The 24,218-nt window shown below is 34.2% G+C and overlaps 1 protein-coding gene across 1 annotated transcript; it reads left to right on the top strand.

The window, feature by feature from the left end:
* Positions 1-229: 229 nt before the first annotated feature.
* LOC132730738 (eukaryotic translation initiation factor 4 gamma 2-like) lies at positions 230-22,759 on the top strand (the record flags this gene model as incomplete). Its single annotated transcript, XM_060716721.1, has 21 exons — positions 230-366; positions 1,187-1,306; positions 1,590-1,692; positions 3,095-3,205; positions 5,074-5,089; positions 5,762-5,931; positions 6,275-6,385; positions 6,852-6,920; positions 7,431-7,593; positions 8,013-8,287; positions 8,954-9,301; positions 9,611-9,706; positions 10,493-10,575; positions 10,948-11,000; positions 12,620-12,699; positions 14,099-14,357; positions 14,978-15,182; positions 15,616-15,727; positions 16,307-16,403; positions 18,414-18,535; positions 19,153-22,759. Coding segments are annotated over 21 exons (2,793 nt in total), but the record flags the coding sequence as incomplete, so codon positions are not given.
* Positions 22,760-24,218: the final 1,459 nt, after the last annotated feature.

Below are 24,218 nucleotides of genomic sequence, written 5' to 3'. Positions count from 1 at the left end.
CGCAAAAGAAAGAATTTAAAGGGAATTGAATTCTAGCAACTAGGATGCCACTGGTGGACTTCTTTCATTCATGCTCTTTCTTGTCGTCCTGTAGAGAGAAAGAGTTGAAGTAATAAGAAATTTACTGTCTATCTTGAAGGATAATAAATATTGAATTACGCAGAATATAATAAGAAGAAAAATTTACAGTATATTTTATATTTCAGATTGTGGCATGAAATCATTTTGATGTAATCAAATAGGAACCACGATTTTTGTTGTTTGTTTTTTATTGTACCACAAGTATCCACAGAAGAAATACCAAACCGGCAACATACTGGACGGAAAGCAGAACCTGGGTGGTACTTCTCCACACGCAGGGGGACGGTAAGCACTATTTTTTTTTGACAGTGACTTATTGTGTAAGAATGCAGTGAAGTGGGGGCCAGGTATATTAGGTTAAATTTTTATCCCGAAAATCAATCTCCTGACTGCTAATTTAGATATTAATGTTGTCAAGACTGATTTTGATGGGGGAAATAGTGTTATATTTATTGTTATGTCTTCTTCCCCATAAGAAGTTGAACAAAGGAGATCGATAGATAGATAGATAGATAGATAGATTACAACTGTTTAGACATCAGCAAGAAAAAAAATTGTCTTGTGCCTTTTACCACTATCATTCTGACGTGTTCTCATATGTATGACTTAAATTTGACTCATACTTAATTTTTGCCTTTCTAATCTGACATGGCTCAAGCCTTGCTTTACAATTGTTAATAGCTGCAATGTTTTTGCTTCACAGAAGTGTGTGTGCGAAAAATATAATTGTCAGTTCTTTTTTTTATTCCATTTTTAAAATTTTACTTTTTTTTTTACAAAAATTCATTAAAAAACTCATTTTCTGCTCATTTTCCCTCTCCCCCCCCCCCCCCCCCCCCCTAAACACACACAAAAGTTACTATTTTCCAAAATAATGGGAGAAATAAGCTAGTCTGGTCTAGACATGGTGATGGAATAGAATGGCACATGTTTATGTTTTCAGTAGTCATCGAATTTAGCTTTGCCCTGGTGGCCCATGGCCAGGGTAAATAAGTTAGGGCCAGTGTAAATTTTAAGAAAATTTAGTTAAATATATAATGGAATAAATTCAGAACTGGAATTCAAGTCAGTAAATTCAAAATCTTAAATTCATTGACTGTTTCAGGGATGAGAGATCTGTCTCAAGCCCATCTACAGCACAGCGATGGATTCCTCCTAGTAGTGTGAAGCGAGATGTTCTCACCCATGATGAAAAACACGATTCTGTCTTTAGAAAGGTCAGAGGGTAAGTGCCATATCCCACAGTGCTGAAATTTTATTTATACATGTATTTTAACCTGTTCAGTGTTGGAAAAAAATGTATAGTGAAAAATCTATACAAGAAAGTATTTTTCTTTTAAATTAAATGTTATGGAATTTCTGCTATCGTCTGACTTATTTCACATCATATATCCGGGATTTTGAAGTTAAGAACTTTACAACTATTGTATTTATTTCATTTACTTAAGTGTAATTGTTTGGAATTCAGTTGTCACTGATTTATGTCTTTTTGTATCAATTGCTTTCAGAATCCTTAATAAATTGTCACCAGAAAAATTCGATAAGTTAAGCCTTGAACTACTAAATGTAGGCATTGAATCACAAGTCATTCTTAAAGGGATAATCCTCTTGGTAAGTACATTGATTAATTGTTTTTTTCCCTTTCTTTCTGATAAATTCATGCATTGGTCTTGCAGTGGTTTTTCTCACTTAATTGGGAAGAGGCGGTAGTTTCTTGATTTTGGGAAGAATCATAACCAAAAGGTTTCCATTGGTGTGGAGAAAAATCACTGTCTTGTCCTGCTTTATTTACGAAAGTGTTGAACCGCCTCTGTCAGGGATGCCAATTTTCCGCGGATCCGCGGAAATCCGCGGATTTCGAGATCCTCGAACCACTTTTGAGAACAATGTTAATCCGAGGAGAAAATTTGGTGTGTGGGGGTCTCTTTCGCCGAGTTTGCTACCGTCTATTGTTCGCCGATTCGGATTGTAAATGTTTAGACCGTACCATAAATATTTTGACCGTGCCGCTTTTCGGGCATGTTCAGTTATTGTCGCTATTATAGTAAGCCAATTCACGATAGCGTTAAATAAACCGACCAATCGTAGCGTCTTTCTGTAGTTGAAGAAATCGAAACAAAATGTCGGCCGATTAGCCAATTAACTCCAACAACGCTTCGAAGATCAAAGACTTGACAAAAATGTTAAAAATAAGTTTAATTTGAAATGGTTTAGAGAACACGGTCAATGTGAATATCTGATCAACGAGACAACTGGTCCGCATTGATGAGTGATTTCGTCAAAAATAAATGTTCAGTAAATATCAATATCAGTTGATGGAAAAATATGCTGATACAAGCAGCTAAAAGGAAATTAATTTTAGACCATCTGAAAAGGATGAAAACCCTGGAGCTTCTGGGGGCTTTGCCCCCGAGTCCCCCACCAGGGCTCTGCCCTGGACCTGCATGGGGGCCTACGCAGCCCCCATGACCCCTCGCGTTTAATTTTCCTCGTTTTTCAAAATTGTCTGTTGGCATCCCTGCTCTGTGGTCGAGGGGTAAGAGTCAATGACTTCTAATCCAGTTACCTCTCTGGCGTGGGTTTGATCCCTGGGATATGCTTTAGAAGTTTAGCATGGAGGAAGGTAGCCTAGTACTGGTGTAACTCTCCAGGAACGATTGTTAGGAAACTACCGGCCTATATGACTGAAATACTGTTGGGAAAAGGGCGTAAAATGAAACTAATTAACAAAGCTTGTCTTGCAAATGGAATTGTTGGTACTTGATAAAATAAGGAAGTTTTTATATAATATCTTAAGCTTTGAAAATGAAATAAAAATGTAATGTTATGATAAATTGTAAAATTGATGACTAAATTGTTTTTGGTTTTTACATTTCTTAGGTCTTTCTCAACTAACGTGACCATGACAGTTTGGATTTTGCTAAAAACTCGATGAAATGGATATATCTAATAAAACTTGCATGTGTATGTTCATAGTACTGTATTGTATGTTTTGTATTAATATTATTTTCAGATCTTTGAAAAGGCTCTAGATGAGCCCAAATATAGTTCTGTGTATGCCAAATTATGTCATCAACTATGTGAAGACGCACCGAATTTTGAACCCAAGGACTCAAATATATCGGTAAATAATTATCATATATTGTACTTTGATATCTAGATGCATAAATGAAGCAGTCTGGTCACACTTTTACATACTGTAAAAACTTTTTATAGTTCCTTTCCCCCGGGAAAAAAAGGAGGTTTTGAAGGTAAAAAATAAAAATTTTTGCTTTTATAAATTGAATTTTCCCTTTGATAGTCATTTATTTCACACTTTGTTTTTTAGGGCAGTGTTTCTGTGGGTGATTTAAGGTTGTTAAATTTTCAAACCAAATGCTCCTCACCTCTGGGGTTTAAATCCAACAGCGATTGGGGATTTTTTCCCATGTGGGGGAAGCTATCCAGTTTGCTTACAGAATGCCCGGGGTTCTACTCGGGCCCCCGGCCTCCCTTTAAAATTAATGCCAAAAGGGAACCTGGGGTTTTCCACCACCATTTAAAGCGGGAAATTTTCCCTTTATGCCCTTGTCCCGGTTTTGGGTGTAAATTTTAAACCCCAAACAAAGAGATTTTGGGAAAAAACTAATTTATCATAAAAAGAGCTTCCTTCATTCCGATATTACAATAATTAAAACAAAAAATGTTAATTTGCTTTTACATGTGCATATTTTAATGCCCCCAATAAATATGGAAATTGACCTTTTATGTTATTCCCTTTAAACCCTTTGTTTAAAAACTTGTTGCCAATCCCTAGAAAAAAAAGCTGTAAAAACAAAGTCCCCCCATTTTTAAAATTTTAAAGGGGAAAATTTTAGGATGCATGGTCCCCAAGGGTATCATTTTTAAAAACCCAACATCAAAATTGAAAGGGGAAATTTTTTCCTAAGTCTTTTAAAGGGAATAATCTTTTTGAAATGATATGCCCCCATGGTCATTTGAAAAAAATTCTTCTAAACTATTGCAGAATAAAGTTCATTTGTTTTAAATGACCAATATTTCTTTCAGTGAATAAACTTGTTGTTGAAACGGTATCATTTTCTTTAACAAGATAAGTTTTGAGTGTGAATTTTTTTAATGCTAACCCAAAAATTACATGTAAAACTTAGGGAATTTGGGTTTTTAAACCCTGATCTTTTTTTTAGCTTTCGAGTCTGCTTTTAAAACAAGTGCCCAAGTGATTTTGAAAAAACAGACCCAAAGGCCCAGTAATGGTAATTTTAAATTAAATATAACATTTTAACTTTGGCCCGCACCCTTTTCCTTTTTTTGAAAAAAAAGGGAACAAAAGTGTGTGTTATTACCCAAAAAAAAATCACTGGGGGGTTCTTTTTAGCTTTGGGGACATAACCTTTAGATATGAGACATAACCATTAAAAATGCAACACGCTGAAAATAAGTACTAAAACAAATGGGGTGCAATTTAGCTTGATATATTTGTTCATGTTGTGTTAAAATCAAAAGGATATATGACAAAATCATGACAAAACCAACATATTGGGTTTGCGACCAGCATGGATCCAGACCAGCCTGCATGTGCATGTGCAGTCTGATCAGGATCCATTCTGTTCGCTTACAAACCCTTTTAACAAGAAAAGAAAAAACTGAAAACCAAAACAGCATGGCCCTGATCAACGGGCGCGGATGCCAGGTTTGGTCTGGACTTAGCTGTTCGAAAAACCCATTATTTTGGGTTTTTCTTTGCCCTTTGGCTCATTTTTTATTCCCGGCTTTTAAACAAAGAGGCATTTTTTCCAAGAGGGGGGTTGGGGAACAAGTATCACTTGCCAAGAAAAAGATCCCGGGGGAAACCCAAGTTAAATTGGGTGGAGTCCCAATTTTATTCCTTGGGGCTTCGAGATTCAAATTTGCTCAAAATAATTATAATATGTTCTTTGAAAAAGTTTGGAAAATTTTCTGTTTAATCCCTATTTTTTTTGGGTTTATTTTTAGCAGGGAGGATGGGGGGGTTAGAAACTTGTAACTCCCCCGGAAACGATGGTTGGGAAAAATTCCCGCCTTTTATGACTAAAATACTTTTGGGAAAAAGGGCGTAAAATAAAAACAAAAACAGCATTTTTTCCTCAGAAATAATTTTACATATTAATATTTTCCAAAACATTACAAAACATTTTTAAATTATTAAAACTGTGGGAATGTTTTCTAATTGATAGGAATTTTTTTTTAAAGGAACCCCACTTTTTTTTTAAGAGTGTAAGAACATAAATATCAATTTTCTTACATAGATAAGCTGGGGGGGAGGGGGCACTTAAAACAGAATGATATGCTAAAGACAATTGAGAAATATACTCAGGAATAATTGAGAATCATATTTTGATTTGAGTGAAAAGTAACAAAAAACTTTCTTGCAACACATCAAAGTGTTGGTTATTTTTCACAAATAAAAAGATTATTTTCGAAATAACAGTGAGCAAATGACCAGAAATCTAGAAATTCTAGACCTTTATCAAATGGAATATAAATCTCGAAAAAATTATTTCCAGTACCGTTATGTCAAAAAACCTCAGTGGAGTCCCTTTAATCATAAAAGATCTATATAGGGTTTCAAACCACACTTCTGATGTTATAATAATTTTTTTCTGTGTATTTTTTTTGTTCACTAAAATTTGTTTTGTTGCAGGTGAACTTGGTAAACTCGAGATGTTACACGAGGGCATCTTACACCGCTGTATTAAACAGCTACTTGAGAAGAAAAAGAATCTGCCCATCCAGGAGTCGGCGGAAGATCTTGAGTGTCTCTGTCAGATAATGACAACCGTTGGTCGACGCCTTGACACGCCCAAAGCCAAGTATGTATAATCCCAACCGTTGGGTCAAACCGACCTTGAATAGACCCAATACAACGAAATACTATCTATATTAGTTTTTTTAAATTTCAAGTGCTAGTTTGCTAAGTTTTGAAAGTATAAAGCCTTTGATGAGCAAATAAAGTTTATAATAAAACTTAAAAATTACATGAAAAGTCATAAAGATAAATAATATTTCGAAATGGGACTTCAGATTGTATGGCTAGTTTACCCATATTTGTGACTAGTTTTATTGCAAATTTGGAATTTACTGTGAAAATAAATTATAATATTTATGAAACACTATATTAACTGTTTAACAATGTTAAACTTATTTTCCTTTACAGGCATGGATGGATCAATATTTTAGTAGAATTAAACAGTTTTCTGGTATACCCGAGTTACCGTCAAGAATTAGATTTATGCTTCAGGATGTTATAGAGCTTAGGGATAATAAAGTAAGTGTCAGCATACAGTATTTAACCTGGTTCTAACGAGTAAAGGATTAAGAACTTTTCCTGTAAACTCAGTAACGAAAAGTTATCAAGGAATTCAAAATTGTTAATTTGGTGAATGGAATTCTAAAAATCTGTGTTTTAAATGCCTGTTAAATTGTAATAAGATAGAAATTGTAATAAATTGTAATATAATCCATATACAGCTACCTATGAACCTCGTATGGACTTTGTAAAAGTCAGTTTCCTGCCCGATGGATCTCAAAACTTACAAATTAAATCTTCAAAGTTCTGAAATAATTAATGTTGTCCATAGATCTTTCTCTAAATAATTTATACATGTATAACCCTGTAGACGTAGAAATTTGTAAATTTGTCTTTGGATCTCAAAAATCTATATTGTTGTTTATGAACGCCAGGAATGGCAAATTCTGAGCCGTATTATTGTATAATTGTTTTTGTTTTTCAGTGGAAGAATAGACATACAGGGTGGGAAGGTCCAAAAACAATCACACAGATTAGACAAGAAGCTGCTGATGTAAGTTTTATGTTAACAAACGCAAATTGCTTTAAAGGGAGACACATGCAAAATTTTCATATCTTCGTATATATATCATCCTATATTCTATAAATTATCATTAAATGAATGCACTAAGCAGTCTAGGGAACACAAATTTTCTCCATATAAAGAAAAAAATGTTGGTTTCCTAACCTGACCCACATGGGTCAGGTTAGAGCATTTAGATTTCGTGATAGTTGTCTATGGGAACATGGTCAATTATTCTTTAATTATAGAAACACAATTCAGTATACATTCACAATGACTTTTGTCAAAATATTTTCATTCTAAATATGAATATTTCTTTAATGGCTGATGTTATTGTATTTCTATTTTCTTGGGAAATGTAGTTTTAACTTAGACTTTCATTTTGGACGAACAAAAGACATTCAAAGGCTTGTTATTTAGTTAAGCATTTTACAAGATTAGGCTGATGTTGTTATAATAAAAAATTGATTTGACTGTAATAAGAAAATTTCAACAATTCAGGAGACGGGTGTATATATTCCGCAGCAGAACAGAACGGGAGGTCCGAGACCTCCTACACAGATGAATGGTAGTCTGGGGGCACCCTGGAAGCCAGGTGTTGCGCCAACAGGACCTACGGGATCTTTTGGTGACTTTTTTGGCATGCCGCCAACAGGGATAATGGGTATGATATCAAAACATTTGCCCCACATTTGCTGTGTGTTTGTTTATGTCAGGGACATCAGATTCAATTGTGTAAGGAGGCAGTCAAGCTAGCTTACTGTAGAAAGTCGTTGGTTCTACTCCAGTGCCTGCTTGTTTACGCTATTCAAAGGGGCACCCCAGGTCTTTATCCACCAGTTTAGCTGGGAAGTCGCCATGTGACCCCAAACAAAATTTAGATAATTACAGTATCATATTTTTTAAAAGTTTCTAATTTCAAAAAATAAATCTTGATCTTGAAAAATGATCTATTTTGAGTACTTATTCATGCCTTCAGTTAGTGGAAGGTAAAGTCTTTTTGCTTTTAAAGTGTAAACTTGATAATAGTGTGTATTACTTGATAACTATGATTTTATTTTTTTGAATTTCTAATAATTGTAGGGGGATTAGGTACTGGTCCAGGCGTTATACAGATGGATGGGTATATCCCGAACTATAACAATAAAACCAGAAATAACCAGCACAACCCAGGTTATAACAATTATCAGAAACGGCCGCCACCCACTGACGGTGGAGGTGGTGGGTCGCCAAGGTCACAGAGACACAACTTTCAGAATCAGCAGCAACAAGGGGGTCGTCTGTCGCCCCAGCAACAAGGTCAACAACAGCAGGGGTCACCAGTGGGGCAGCAACAGTTCCAGCAGAAGAAACCTAGTAAGTATCCATTAATTTTGAAAATAAATATTTTGTACCTCGTGCAGTCTGGAGTCGTACAAGTTAAAACTCTGACTGTCTTCATTTCTGAGTTTGGACAAGGTCAGTATGTCCTCATGCAGTCCAGATTTGTTCAAGTTAAGTCTCTGGCAATTCCCAAGGCTGAATTCATTTCTAAGTTTGGTCAAGGTCAATATGTTAAGAGTATAGCACTAGAGAAAAATCTTTCACTGAAATGTCTAAGATTTTGTTATATTTTTATACTGAGATATAGGACTTGAATTTATTATAATGGTTTATGTGTACTCTGAAAATGTTTTACGTAAAGGTCAGGGGCTACTTTCAGTATGTAAAAAAAATTGACTGAGGTCATTGCTGTATACAACAAATATTATATGACGAAATCAGCTGGAAACATTTTTACTGATTTTGTCTGATCATTTGTATTATTTACATATCTTGTATCTTTGGGATGTGAAAAAGAGGTACATAGTACTTCAATTGAGCATTGAAGATGCTCTGATGTTTCATGTAAATGATTCAACGGATTAGTTGAAATTTGACGCGTCAAAACAGATTTTATAATGGGTTTATTTTACATAAAGTTGAGTGCATTTATTGATAGTAGTTATTCTTTTATAGTAATTTTGACATTTGTGTTATCATGTGTAGGCAATCTACCTCCTCGACTCGCCAAGTTACAACAGCAACAGTTACAGCAACAACAGCAAGCTCCGCCCCCTCCCTCACAACAACAAGCCATGATGATGGTACAGGACGGGCAGATGCCTATACCTCTACCCAACACAGCTGTACCTCCCCCTCCGCTACCTAAACACGAGGAAATCAGTCTCAGACCCAACCGCAACTTTACAACTGCCCTGCGACCCAGTGTGCCCACCATGTTGCCCAAGTCGGCACAGGCGGCACCTAGTTCAGGTTCACCGTTGATGACGGGGAACTCGTCTATGATGGATCAGAGGGTGAATAACCTGAACCCGTTGTTGGCTAAACAAGTAAGTCCTGTATATGTATATATACATCTGTGCATGACTTTTACAACTTTTCACATTTATTTGCCTATGGAAGAATGGTTTCAGTAATGTGCATGCAATTTCCTAGTGGAAAGTTATAAAAAAGTAAGACAGGTTGATGTATATTCATTATATTGAGAGTTTTGAAAAATTATGATTTCCATACAAGATTATTGTGACTTTTTACATTACAATAAAACAAAAATGTACTCGTGTTCTTACAATTTTGAGTCTTGAAAAATAAATCATTACTATGTTTGAGTCTGTTTTATAACTCATTGTTAATTATAGGCTGCTGTGACAATAAAAGAGGTACCTAAAGAAAAATTGAATCCCCCAAAGAAAAAGTCTCCACAGCCTAACAAAGATGAAATAAAGAAAACAGTGGTGAGTTTGAAGAAAGATATCTTTATTTCCTTCATCTAACATCTTTTTACAAAATGCTGATTACTGTATGTCAATTCAAATTTTGTGTAAAAGTAACTTTTGACTGGGTAGTAGTTTAAGTCTCAGGTCCAGAGGTTTATTTCCTGTAGTTGACATTGTGGCATCTTTTACATGGCATATCTGGATTATAGTGGTGTCATACTGAAAATGTATGTTAGAAGTGACAGTGACTTTCTTTTGCAACCACTCTAGTGTTGGATATTTTACACATCAGTGAAATATGACTGCTCGATTTGACATTGTTTTTCTTTGATCTCCTTTTGGTCTATAAAACCACCAAAAAAAACCATTTTGCTGCATGCCATAAGGTATTTTTTCACCCTGAAAGATCAGTTTGAACAGAGTGAACCTCATAACTTGCCCCTTGATGACAATGCAGGGCTAGTGACTTGACTTAACAGAGTTGTTGGCTGTTTGTTGCCTATCAAAACATCTCACCAGAACAATACACAGTCTGATAGTCAAAAATCCTCTTTCCAGTACAAAAATTCCTTGAGGAATGGTTAATCACGGGCAAAAAAATCACATAACGGAGAAGTGAAATTTGCCATAATTTAATTTATAAATGTCATACATTCAAGTTAAATGAATGCTGCAGGCAAAGCAGACAAGTAGGTCAAAATCTGGTTTTGCTGTTCCTATTAAAATGCCTACAATTCAAAAATTTTACATAACATGTTTACTAAGTGCTATTATGAAAAAGAAGTGTATTATTTTATGTTTCAGAAAAGTACATTGGATGATTATTTGGAAGGCGGGTCTTTACAGGAGTCTCTTACAACAATTAAAGAGTTGAACCCACCAAAGAAGTAAGTTTCAGGGAGATACTCTTTCATCACATTTATATTGGTGGATAGTATTCCTTAAACTTTGCTATAATTTTGAAAAAGTCATAAATTTAAGAATTAGGCATAAATTGTTATTGAAGATGTTTAATGAGAAGTGTTTTGGTCATCTATTATGAAAGGTAAACATAATTCATTTGAAGGAATTTTAGCTTATTTCTGATTGGTTGGACGGAGTTTTAGCTTATTTCTGATTGGTTGGAAGGAATTTTAGCTTATTTCTGATTGGTTGGACGGAGTTTTAGCTTATTTCTGATTGGTTGGAAGGAATTTTAGCTTATTTCTGATTGGTTGTTAGTGTCCATGATGTAACGAGGATTTATATTTATTTTACAGGTTCATGCCAGAAATGCTTACAGATATGATGATTAGCACAGTAGATAAGTCAGGTATGTTTATATGTTTCTTTTTTTACACTTTGTTAAACTGTCTGTACAGAGTCTTGTGGTTCTACTTGATGTATGTTTAGTTTTTTAACATATTTCAGCTCGATTGCAAAACAAGTACTTGCAACTTATATTAATCACTTCTGAGTCCGCTTCCTGGAACCAACCAGTATTGGTGTTATGTGAAGCAACATGGTTGTGACCCAAGTAGGGCTCAAACCCATGATCCTTGGGTTGAGAGGCTGACACCTTAACCATTAGCCACCACTCCCCTCTGTGTGTTTAAATTTAAAAACAGAGTTGCACACTATATTAAGTAAGTTTTTATACCATGATTTGTTTTGTACTTTGCCTTGTTAAATGTGATTGAAAATTGAATGCATTGTCAACCAGCATTTTACATTAAAAAATAACCCACCTAGATTGAATGCAGAATTTGGAATAATAGGTTAGATAGTATGAAGATGAAAAGGGAATATGGGTATACAAACATACAGTTATTATTGAAAATGATGTGTACATAGTGTACTGAAACATAATCTTGTATTTAATTCTGTTGATAGATACAGTGTTTTACATAATATTCTATTTGTATTGTTTGTTCCTTTAAACAATGCACGGAAGGGCATCTTAGGTCTTACTCCACCAGTAAAACTGGAAAGTCGCCATTTGGCCTATACTGTGTTAGTCCGAAGTAAAACCCAGAAAAACCATTCTATTAATAGATTCAGGGAGGGATTTATGATCTCTATTTACATTTAATGTGTTATATATATTGTTTAAATATAGATACAGTTCTATTTATATATACAGTCTTATATGATTTCTATTTATAAATACAGTGTTACATACTTACTGTCTTAAATATAATCATATCTTTTATAGATACAGAGTGTAAGACATAATTCTATTTATACATATAGTGTGATAAATGATTCTATTTATAGATACAGTGTAACATTATTTTATTCTATTTATAGATACAGTGTTTGATATATATAATTCTATTCACATAAATAAATGTGCGGTCAAATGTCCCACACTACAGGAAATAAAAACAACAACAACATTAAATGAGTTAAAGCAGCACGCCTCCAGATTCATGCTAATTTTCATGAAAATTTTGAAAATGTGTTTAAAAGTATTATTCAGTGAAATAACCAAAAGGAAGCAATTTATACAATATCAATGCCACTTGCAATTCACGTAAATTACTTAAAAGAGGACAAAATATGCAAAAATAGCCCTTACTGCGTTAGTACCGCAGTAGAAATATAGTTATAAAAACTGAAAAATCGGTCATTAATCGCACATAACATGTAAATTATTACTAGAACTTTGAATCTTTACACTTTTCCTAAAATCTAAGTACATTTTTCACAGGTTTGATTTTATTGAAATATTTTCGCTGATCTGGAGGCGTGCAGCTTTAACAGAAGTGGTAGCAAGTATTTAAAGATATCTTTGCAATTCGGCACTGAGTTTGAGGCCTATATCTATATTTTCATTATCCTCCTGATGATGTTATATTGTGAAACCGGTAGAGGTATAATTAAATTGCATATATAATTAAGCATAGGTTTGTTATTTTAATTTTTACGGTTTTATCATTCTATTTATAGATACAGATCGGGAGAATGTAATGAAGTTGGTAGTGGCATTAAAGTCCGAGAACCTGATAACATCCAGTCATTTTATGGACGTAAGTTTCAACTTGATTCTGATTATCTGCCTTAAACTTGATTTAAATCTATTGGAAAAATATCAGAATAAAAAAGCATAAAGCTCAAAAACAAAGTCATCCTTTGATACTCATATAATGGGATTCGTACACTTGGGCCAAAACAAAAGGCATCATAATTCAGCGGTCAGTGACCCGATCCTTGGACGAGGCACAATTTCTCTGTGACAATTAATATAGGACATTGAGTGAAATCCATTCGTCTCTCGTCACTGATTCAGAAATCAAATTGATAATTACTTAACCCTTTCCCCCATGAGCATATTGTGAAAAATGGCCGTTTTCACTGAAAAGCCTCCTGTTACAAGTTCAAACTGCTATGAAACTATGAAAAATGCTTCAATACTAATCAAACTTGGCACCAATGTTGACTGGACCATTGCCTTTGTAACGACATGCTCAGTCTTAAATTTCCTGTTACCATGGCAACGAGGGGACATCTCAAAATTGCCAAAAATCACTATTTTGCCTCGATTTTTTCCATCAAAATTTATTTCAAAGTGCTGTAACTGCTCAAGGGATTGAGATAGAGTCAAAGGCTTTTCAGCGTTGGTTAAACATTACATTATGATCGACCTGGGTCATTTTTAGCCTCTCACAAGTCCAAAATTTTCTTGGCGATGAGGGGGACTCCGCCCCCCTTCAAACCCCCCTAACAGAAGGGGGCACATCCCCCTTCTGGCAACCCCCTGATGTATCTTTTGGATGGGGGGCGGCGCCGAAAAAGTGCTCAATTTTTTTAGCAACATTTCTCAAACGAAAACTTATGTTGGGGGCCCAAATAGGACATTTTTTTCACTATTTGAGGCCTAAAAAAGGGGGGGGGTCGAAAGTGCGTTGTTTCGCGTATATATGAGGTAAAGGGTTAACAGGTTAGTTTTCCGGGAAAACTTTTTTGTGCAAACCACCAAGTTATGATAAAAATGTGTTCAAATCAGCGTATAAACCAGACAAATAATAATTGTGCATGCTTGAGTTTGCTTGTATTTTAGAATTGTTGTATTATAAGTAAAGTGTGTATTTATGGTTGGTTATATATTTAAGCTAACATTATATGTTCATATGTAACAATTGATATTAGTTATTGAACAGTAATTGAAACCTTGTACAAACCAGATATTTTTATCATAACCAACTCCACATCAGTAAGGACATTTTTCAGTAAAGACAAAATAGCAGAGTTCTTTAGGAATCAAATTTGTACACAAGTAAAAAAAAATTCATGCATGAAAAGGGCTAAATTGATGCACTTATACATCTGCACTGATATCTACACAACCTTTCAAATTTGTCCTTTGCGGACTATTTCTGAAGTTAATGCACTACCAGTTGCTATAATGCATTATCTTTATCTGTGTAGGGTTATAGGTCAGTATTAGAACAGATGGCAGGTATGGAGTCAGATGTACCACTGATCAAGACGTACGTCGCGAGGTTTGGGGCTTTCGGAGTCACAGAGAGCATTGTTACATTACAAGAGCTGGCAGAGCCGATGGAACAAGGAACGTATTACCCCTTGTTTCTTCTCTGTCTGCAGCAGATGTTGAAACAGAAAGATAAAGACTGGGTTGTCAATGTGTTTAATGAGAGTAAAATGGATCTACAGAATATGCTCCCTGGTAAGTTGAATGTTTATTTCCCCACTGATTTATGCAATAGACCTGTCCTGCATCAACCCTTCACCTGCTGAATTTTTGCAATGGTTTACTCCGCTTTGAATTCAGAACAATCCATTTACAGGGATTTCAGTATCGGATTACTAACACTGAGCTTGTATCAGTAAAGATTCTGGTCAGATTTATTGTAGTGCAGGCTGGCGTGGCTCTATACTGGTGGCAGAGGATAACCACTTAAGGTTCCAGCAAGTCAAGGATTAAAATATCATAAATTTGTCATTTCCAAGTGAATTTGTGAATTTGACTTATCCTTAAAGTCCATTGTTAAGTTAAAAAGTTACCCACTAGAAATTGTGTTTTGGATTTGTCAGTCCATGGTTTATTCAGAGAATATTTTGAAGTAGAGGATATTGAATGAGTGTAAGTTTAATACTGAATTTATTGAACAAGTTGAATAATACACAAAATACATGCATGGACGTGCAATACCGTTTTTATGGAGTCGCAAAATCAACACCGGTATGTGATAAAAATGGTGAAAACAAACTTAAGATCCTCTTTCCATAATCATTAATTTAATTTAAAAAAAAAATGTAACAATATTTTTTATGGTAATATTGTAGAAGTAGATAGAAGCAAGGAGAGAATGATGGAGATACTGGAGGAACGAGGATTAAGTTTTATGTTTCCCTTGCTGCGTGTACAGTCCGAATTATGGAAACAGATACAGGCTGAGCCATCGGCAACTGCCTTGTTCAAGTGGATCAAGGAGACAGTCAGTACTGACCTTCATCATACTCCAGCGTTCATTAATGTTCTCACTACAAGGTTAGTTTTAATCAAACAATGTCAGAAACAATTTAGTGTGACGATAGTTCGATATACAATAATGCACAGAGAGGCATCTAATGTTAAACTGCGACTGTAAAATGTTGCCACATAACCTTTGAATTACTGATAAGAACATATGGGGGAAAAATAATACAGTGCAAATAGATAATGAAGCAGTTAATTAAGTCGACCACTGAGGTGATGGAACAAAAATCAGTCTTACAGAACGTTGGTGGTTCTACTTAAGTGCCCGTTCTTGCCTGAAATAATGCACGGAAAGGCACCTGTCGTCTTCCTCCACCAGTTAAGCTGGAACATCGCCATATGACCTATACTGTGTTGGTGTGACATAAAACCCAATCAAACAAACAAACTATCAAAAATTTGTATTGAATTTTTACATGTACATTTTCTGTTCGCTGTATTACAGTGTGTTACGTTACGTGACCTCGGAGAGTACGCTAGGTGAAGGATGCGATCCTAAAAGTAACCCTAGTAAGACACTGCAGGAGAAAGAGAAACAGCTCCTAGATGAAATGAAGGTAAAATATATCGTTCTTTAAAAATATATAAATTATTTTATTCATTTACAAGTTATTATTCCAATCCCAAAGAAGACTAGCTAGTCTACAAGCGTAGCTCAATAGGGAGAGAATTGCATTAGTAATCTATTGATTGCTGGCTTGATCCCCAGATCCAAGGTGAGGTGTAATATCCACATGACATTGAGTCTAATGCACATTTGTCTCTTGTTGCTGATTCAGAAATCATATATGATAAGTAGCCGAACAACTGCAGAGAAATTTACATTATTGGTTAGTTGTCCAGGAAAGTCTGTTAGATGGATCAGCTGATGAGAAAAGACCAATATTATGTGTTAGATTTGGCTGAAAAAAAACAACAACATATAAAACAAACGAACAAACCTGACTGTAAAGAAAGTTTGAAGTTTATTTGAATCTCTGGAGTCCGCTTCGTCTGGAACTAACCAGTATGGTGTCCTATTACTAAATATTATTAGTACTTCAGTAGCACATTAGTAGACTTCAGTATATATAATGATAGTGTTATCATGTGTTATATGCAGCAGTTAATGTATTTATAACTTTGTTTTGTATCAGGATGTTGTCCAGAAGTTTGTTCAGGAGAATACAGGCCTTCAGATGCACAGTTTATATGCTGCTCAAGTCTTCTGTTACAATAATAACTACCCTAAAGGTTTGTAACTCTCCCTGTGCTACGTTTTTATCTGCCCCTTATACCCAATGTGCTAAATTTCAGGCATAAGAGGGCATTTAAGTTGAAACACTTATCTTCCGTAAGCTTTCAATAATGAAGCTATTCAGCTTGCTTACAGAAAGTCGGTGCATGAAGGAGAAGCTGAGTTATTCATAAGCTGAGCTATTCCTCTACTAGTACACCGGGGGCGGCATCTGTGGCTGAGTGGTTAAGGTCATTGACTTCAAACCACTTGCTTCTCACAGCTGTGGGTTCGAATCCTGACAGGGACTTTGTATTCTTTCATGTGAGGAAGCTATCAAGCTAGCTAGCTTACGGAACATCAATGATTCTACTCAGGTACCCGTTCGTACCTGAAATAATGCAAGGGCAGGCACTTGAGGTCTTACTCCACCAGTAAAGCTGGAAAATTGCCGTATGACCTATACTATGTTGATGCGACATATAACACAACAACAACCACAAAGTACTGGTGTCACCATATGACAATAAAAGTGTCAGTATCACTTAAAACCCAACATGTCAAACAATTGGCTCAAAGATGTAATGCTAACGTATTGGTTTTTAGCTCGACTATTCGATAAGAATAAGTAGAGCTATTGCAGTCACCCGAGCGTCGGCGTCGGCGTAACCACTTATGTTAAAGTTTTTGTAATAGTTCAAATATGTTCAAAGTCCATTGACATATGGCTTTGAAACTTTGCACACTTGTTCACCATCATGACCCGAACCTGTAGACAGGAGGAGGTAACTCTATCAAGCATTTTGACAGAATTATGCCCCTTTTTCGACTTAGAATTTACGTTAAAGTTTTTGTAATAGTTCAAATATTTTCAAAGTCCATTGACATATGGCTTTGAAACTTTGCACACTTGTTCACCATCATGACCCCAACCTGTAGACAGGAGGAGGTAACTGTATTAAGCATTTTGACTGAATTATGCCCCTTTTTCGACTTAGAATTTACGTTAAAGTTTTTGTAATAGTTTAAATATTTTCAAAGTCCATTGACATATGGCTTTGAAACTTTGCACACTTGTTCAACATCATGACCCCAACCTGTAAACAGGAGGAGGTAACTCTATCAAGCATTTTGACAGAATTATGCCCCTTTTTCGACTTAGAATTTACGTTAAAGTTTTTGTAATAGTTCAAATATTTTCAAAGTCCATTGACATATGGCTTTGAAACTTTGCACACTTGTTCACCATCATGACCCCAACCTGTAGACAGGAAGAGGTAACTCTATTAAGCATTTTGACTGAATTATGCCCCTTTTTCGACTTAGAATTTACGTTAAAGTTTTTGTAATAGTTTAAATATTTTCAAAGTCCATTGACATATGGCTTTGAAACTTTGCACACTTGTTCACCCTCATGACCCCAACCTGTAGACAGGAGGAGGTAACTGTATCAGCCATTTTTTTTACTATCAAGCACTAAGAATAGTCGAGCGTTGCTGTCCTACCGACAGCTCTTGTTATCTGAAACTGTCCATTCTTGAAGTTAGTGGTTATTATGTTAAGAATGTTGGAATTAGGTAGCCAATTGTATAAAAACCTTGACATGAAAGTGGCATAAAGGTTTGCTTTGCTTTATACAGGGGGTAAATCATGATCCCTGGTGACATTTGAAATGTTTGTACCAATGCTATGGTGATAAGAAAGAATGTATGATGGTCACTGCCAAGAGGTTTGTAAATAACCAAGTGTCTGAAAATTCAAATGACCAGCTCGTTTGAACGGCTACAGCCACTGGCTTGACCTTTAACTTGCTGAATTTCTTAAATGGACTTGTCCCACTTCCTTTTTTTTGGAACTGTCCATATCAATTTTAAGGAATGTTAAGACGGAAATTTTAAGTAAGTTTGCCAGTAGTATACAGCCCAGGCCGACGGCATTGATTTCAGACTGGTTTGTCTATATTTGTAGCAACTCTATATGAATGGTTAGGGTTAAAACAAATCAATATGAAATGATTGTTGATACAGGAATGATGTTGCGATTGTTTATGGACCTATATGATATGGAAGTTGTTGACGAGGAAGTTTTTCTCAAGTGGAAGGAAGAAGTGAATGATGAGTACCCAGGTAAAGGGAAAGCACTCTTCCAGGTAATTTATTTTATTGTACAATTGAATTATCTGAATTTTTGTAATATTGTAAATATTAGAAGCAATGTGATGAAACAATGGTGATAAAGTAAATCAAAGATAAATAAAGAACTTGATTTTAAGGATGTGAGATGTGTTAATCCAAGCATGATTTGTTATTCAAAATAGCCTAAATAGTTAGAAATATTCAAATTAAATTTTACTAAACGTGAGATTTAAAGCTGGTAATTTTCTAATTAAATTTTGACTGTTTTTGGTTTGAGGAACCTTAAAGTTGTCCGACAAATTGGTATTAACTAACCTGCTTAATTTATGTTATGAATTTGCCAAGTTATGAATTTGTAACTTTAAGGATTTAAATTTGAAAATACCAAAATTTGGCTACCAACAGTATAGAGCCTTGTCAGAATACACGGTGGTACAGGCTGGTCTTGATGTATATTATTTGGAAAGGCAAGTCACTTTCAGTCGCAGCAGGTTACGAGCTAAAGCTGTAGATATATAGGATAGCATACAATCGCTTGGTGTAATGTATAGATACTTGGTGTAATGTTTAGATATATTGTTTGAAGGTTATTACTGAAAGCTTTTAACTCTGATTTTTACTTTATAATTAGGTGAATAATTGGCTGACATGGCTGGAGCAAGCAGAGGTCGAGTCCGACGAGGAAGAAGACTAGAAATATACGTGTATATCCCCACGGAGACGGGATGCTTACATAGATGTTCGTACATAGGTGCAGAGAATTTGTACATAATTTAGAGAAGAAAAAAAAAGTTGCTAGTGTTGATTCTGTATGGAGTACATATTCTGAAATAATGCATGCTTATGTCTTTAGTTGAGAAAAATGAAACAAAAAATCAAAAAAATATTTTGAAAATGTGACAGGTTTTTATTTTAGCCGTTTAGATCTGTGAAATAAAGCTTAAGTTGACAGTTTTTTTATATTAAATATTGCATGTTGTGAAACTTTATATTATATATATATACTTTAAACATTGTATTATTTTTACATTAACTTTAAAAAAAATTGTTAAAAAACCCGCTACCCGATGGACAAAAAAATGAACAGAAATAAGTTGTATTTTTAGTTTTAGACATTGACTTATATGTTGACTATATATATTTATGTAAAGTGATTAAAACAAACTGAAAAAACTGTGCTTTTAATGAAATAGTGAAAAAAAATTAGATGAAAAAAAAAACCGAAATCATGAAATTATACTAAAGTATTCTAAATCAAGTGTGACAATAAAAGTTTATTTCTTGTGTAAACAAAGAAATCGTGTTTTAAGTTAGGAAAAAAAGAAACGGCAGTATGAAGAAATGAACCGAGAAGAGTTCGGTGCAAAGACATTATAGAGGAAAAGTTCCTTTTTTTTGAGAAAGAAAAATCTGACCGCGATGTTGGGAAAAGTGTTTTTGTGTTAATTCAGCGAGAAGATAGAAGAATGGATATCCCGAATAGAAAAAGTTTCATTCGAATGGTGTTAGGAAATGTTGTTACTTATTGTACTGGGATATTCCACGGATGTTTCAAGAACTTTTATTTCTTTTGCATTATTGTGGCTATATTTTCTTTTTGATATTGTAAAAAAAATCATCATCTTTGATAAAGATATAGTGTGTTGAATGTGTGTGAAATCATGCTAATATTTTACTCTTTTTGTTTATTTTTTTCTCTTATATAATCAAGACTAATTGTAATTCTTCTCCATTTGAGTCGTTATTTGTCCATGGCCCAAGATTAAAATTGTTTCGCATGGGTGATAGGGTTTAATAATCTGCATTTTAATCACAGAGTTTGAGATTTTTTTCATAAACATATCTATATGTGTAAAAACATCAAAGAGCTTCTTGTTGGTCATCATTGTAATGATATGTTAATTATTTTACCTGTTCATCATTTGAGATATAATATGTAGGTGCATTGAAATTTAATATCATGAGTAAACATTGAAATGTGGAAAAATTTGCTTTTTTCCTCCCGTTTTTCATTGTGAATTTTACAACATTTCTGGTAACCATTTCAAACCATCATGTAATCATTAAGATAATTATATTTGATCACTTTATTTCATAGCGCCTCCTTTCATATTTTCAATTGGAAGATCCCTCCCCTTTCACCATTCTTATTACTAAGTATTTATTACACTTTATTTCCCATTTTTTTTACACTTTTATATAAAGAATATATTGATGAAATAAGTTAATCGTAGCTAGCTAAAGAAATGTTTGGCCTTTTATGTATCTTTATAATAAGTTTATACCTGTGTATTAATTTTTTTTATCATTTTCCTATGAATATTGAACAGAAGTTTGACATTTTCCATATTATTGCATCCATAGACAGGATCGTTGCCTATTCCTTGTGTATGCCATTTCCCTTAGTGCAGTAACGGGTGAACTCCTTACATAGTTTAATAGGAGTTAACCCGTTACTGCACTAAGGTGAAGAAATATTGACAGACCTTACATCCATACTGTCTTCTATACTTGTTACCTATAGCTACGATCATTATAAAATTGAAAAGTCATGACAAAAACAAACTATACATTAGAAAGCATGTACCTGTTACACCAGAGCTTTTCATTTTCTATGTAATTTTTTTATTATATAAAATTAGAAAAGTGCTCTAAGTTCATATACGAAACTGCCATTAAAATTTTGGGTATTATCAAAATGTTTGAGATTGAGTTTACTTGCATGTATTTTACTTGTTTTTTTTTACTACCCGTAAATTAGATTCAATAGGTTATAGTTACCAGGATGTTCATATGTCTGTCTTTATTGAACTTATTTTATCTTTATATTATTCTGTGCACATTACTGATCAATGAAATATACGTGTTCTGATTGCATATTCTTAATTGATTAATAACCTCATTGAAATTGATTGATTTATTAATTAATAATCACTAGTTTTGAGTATATTGTTAATTGAGGACAAAAAAAAATGCTTAAAATATATACATGTATATCACATAGGTTTGCATTTGTTTTCAGTATTTTTTATGAAGATATAAATATAGATATTCTGTTACTCCATTTGTTACAATGCCTCCCTTCATCTTTTGTGAAATAACTGACTTCTTCTATGGAAATGAATGTTTCCTTGTTTGTTTTTTTACTGCTTGCTTTTATTGCTCGTTTTGTTTGCCGTTTATTTTGTGATATGATTGTTTTCAGATCGACTGTTATTTAATGGGTGATTGGGACTCAAATTTCATTTTCAACTTTTGCAACAATTCCATATTTTAAAAGTGTTTCTCCAGTTGATATAGGGATAGGGATTTTTACTGATGCAAATACACGCTTGAAAATATCAAAACCTTGCAGTTTTTATGCTTCCGGGTTCATTTAAAAAACAACTAGTTGTTGGCTGATTTAGTCATGCTCTGTAGCTGATTGGTTAAGATTGCCTACTTTAAAATAGTTGTCCATCACTCATTTGGGTTGGAATCCCGTCAGGGACTTTTGATTTCTATATAAGGTTGCTGATCAACTTTGGAAGGGTTGATGGCACTCGTCAGGTACCTGCTTGTGCCTGAAATAATACAGGGACAGGAAATCTGATGTCTTCCTCCACCAGTAAAAGCTGGAAAGTGACCATATTACTTTAACAGTGTTGATGCGACTTTAAACCTTACAAATTTTCTCTGCACATTTTTCAAAATTTCCTCTGTTCTTCCTCAACAAACCTTTAATATTTAGCTAAACATTGTTACAATGATATACTTTGCATTTTTTATCGTAGGGGAGGGATTGGAGAAGCTTTTTATACACATTAAGATCTCAGATATTGTAAAGATATGAATAACGTTGAATATATGTTGTTTTTTTAAGAAGTTGAAGTTTATTTTTCTTTTCCGATTTTTTATTGCATAAAAATGTTATCAAACGTTTCAGTTTTTCTCAGATACTGCACACATTTTGTATATTATAGTCTAGGCCGCGGTTTCAAATCAGTTGTTAAAATGTTCCAGGACTAAAAATTTAGTGGCGAAAATTCAGAGTTTACTATTAAAGTTTGTCTCAGAACAGTTAAATGTTTGTGTTTATGAAATTAGGACATAGAGTAAGGAATTTTGTGAATGTTAGAAATGTATAGGTGTTTAGTGCTTCTGGTAAGCTTGTTTTGTGATTGTGACTTGTGTGTATATTGTTTTATAAATTATAGATAAAAAGGAGTGTTTGTGAAAATAAATATGTATATAATTTATAGATTTTGAATCATTTTTTTTTGCTTGATTATTTGAAGAGCAGTAGTGCTAGCGTACTTAACCAGGCATCTGTGTATCACTTTGGTTAAAGTTTTACATACATTATCTTGTACAACATCATATCTCATTAACAACTTTAGATATTTTCTCGTAACTTCATACATGCCTTCGAGATCATTATCATTTGGCATTGTTAAGGTTGATGTAAACCTATTAATAAATTCACCTGCTGAAACCGAAAGTGATTAGCCTTTGCAAACACCAGAGCCAGACAAAATTGCATATATAGGTGCAGTGTTATCATGCTGTATACCACTGGTAGAAGCAAGTGGTGCCACCAAGGGAAGAATGATACTGACTGAGGGAAAAATGATACCGACTGAGAGAAAAATGACACCGGTATTGAGAAATGTACTGTACTTGACAGAAACACTGATAATGGACCTTTCCAGTTTAATGCGGCATGCCTCAAGACTCTTGCTAATTTCTACAGGAAATCTTTTTAAATGTATTAAACAGTAAAAAATTGTCAAGCGAACAACGAAAGTAAAATAACACGTTATAAAGGGCACTTAAAATCTACAAAAAATGCCTAACATAGGTCAAAATATGCAAATATAGCATAACTTTGTTAGTAACTCAGTAGAAATATGATGATAAATACTACAAAATTGGTCTTTATTGGCATTTATAATAATATTCAAATTATTTCTTGAATTGTGAATTTTTAGCTCATCTGTCACAAAGTGACATAGTGAGCTTATGTGATCGCTTTTCGTCCGCGGTCCGTAAACTTTTACTGTAAACGACACTTCCTCATAAACTACAAAGCCAATTTCATCCAAACTTCACAGGAATGTTCCTTTGGTAGTCAACTTTAAAAATTGGTGATTGATTTTCCTTATTGGTATATTGATGAAAACTTAAAAAGTCTTCTCTCTTTAAAAGACCCAAAAAGGTACAGCGTAGATATTTAGCATGAAAGATCTTCTAGTGTGTGTCTACCAAGTTTGTTTAAAAAAAAGCCCTTGGGTTAAAATTGGCCCCGCCCCAGGGGTTCATTGATTTTGCTTATATGTGTATAGCAAAAATATAAAAAATCTTCTTTTAAAAAACCCAAAGAGCTAAAGTTTAGTTATCAGTATGAACTATCTTCTAGTCAGAGTCTACCAAGTTTGAACAAATAAAAGCCCTGGGGTCAAAATTGGCACCGCCCAAGAAGGGTCATTGTTTTTCCCTATATATGTATTGTAAAAACTTTATTTATCAGGAAACATCTTCTAATGGGTGTCTACCAAATTTATTCAAATAAAAGCCCTTGGGTTAAAATTGGTCCCGCCCGGGGGCCTATATACAGGTGAGCGATTTCAGGGCATTTATGGTCATCATGTTCTTTTCTTAAATTCTAAGTACCTTTTTCCCCAAGATTGATTTTATCGAAATTTATTGTTTATTACT

Source organism: Ruditapes philippinarum, unplaced genomic scaffold (assembly GCF_026571515.1).
Source record: "Ruditapes philippinarum isolate M1 unplaced genomic scaffold, ASM2657151v2 ctg3405_1_1_1_1, whole genome shotgun sequence".
NCBI classification, from domain to species: domain Eukaryota; kingdom Metazoa; phylum Mollusca; class Bivalvia; order Venerida; family Veneridae; genus Ruditapes; species Ruditapes philippinarum.
Note: the sequence above shows the minus strand (reverse complement) of the source record. Positions and strands in the feature narration are given on the sequence as shown.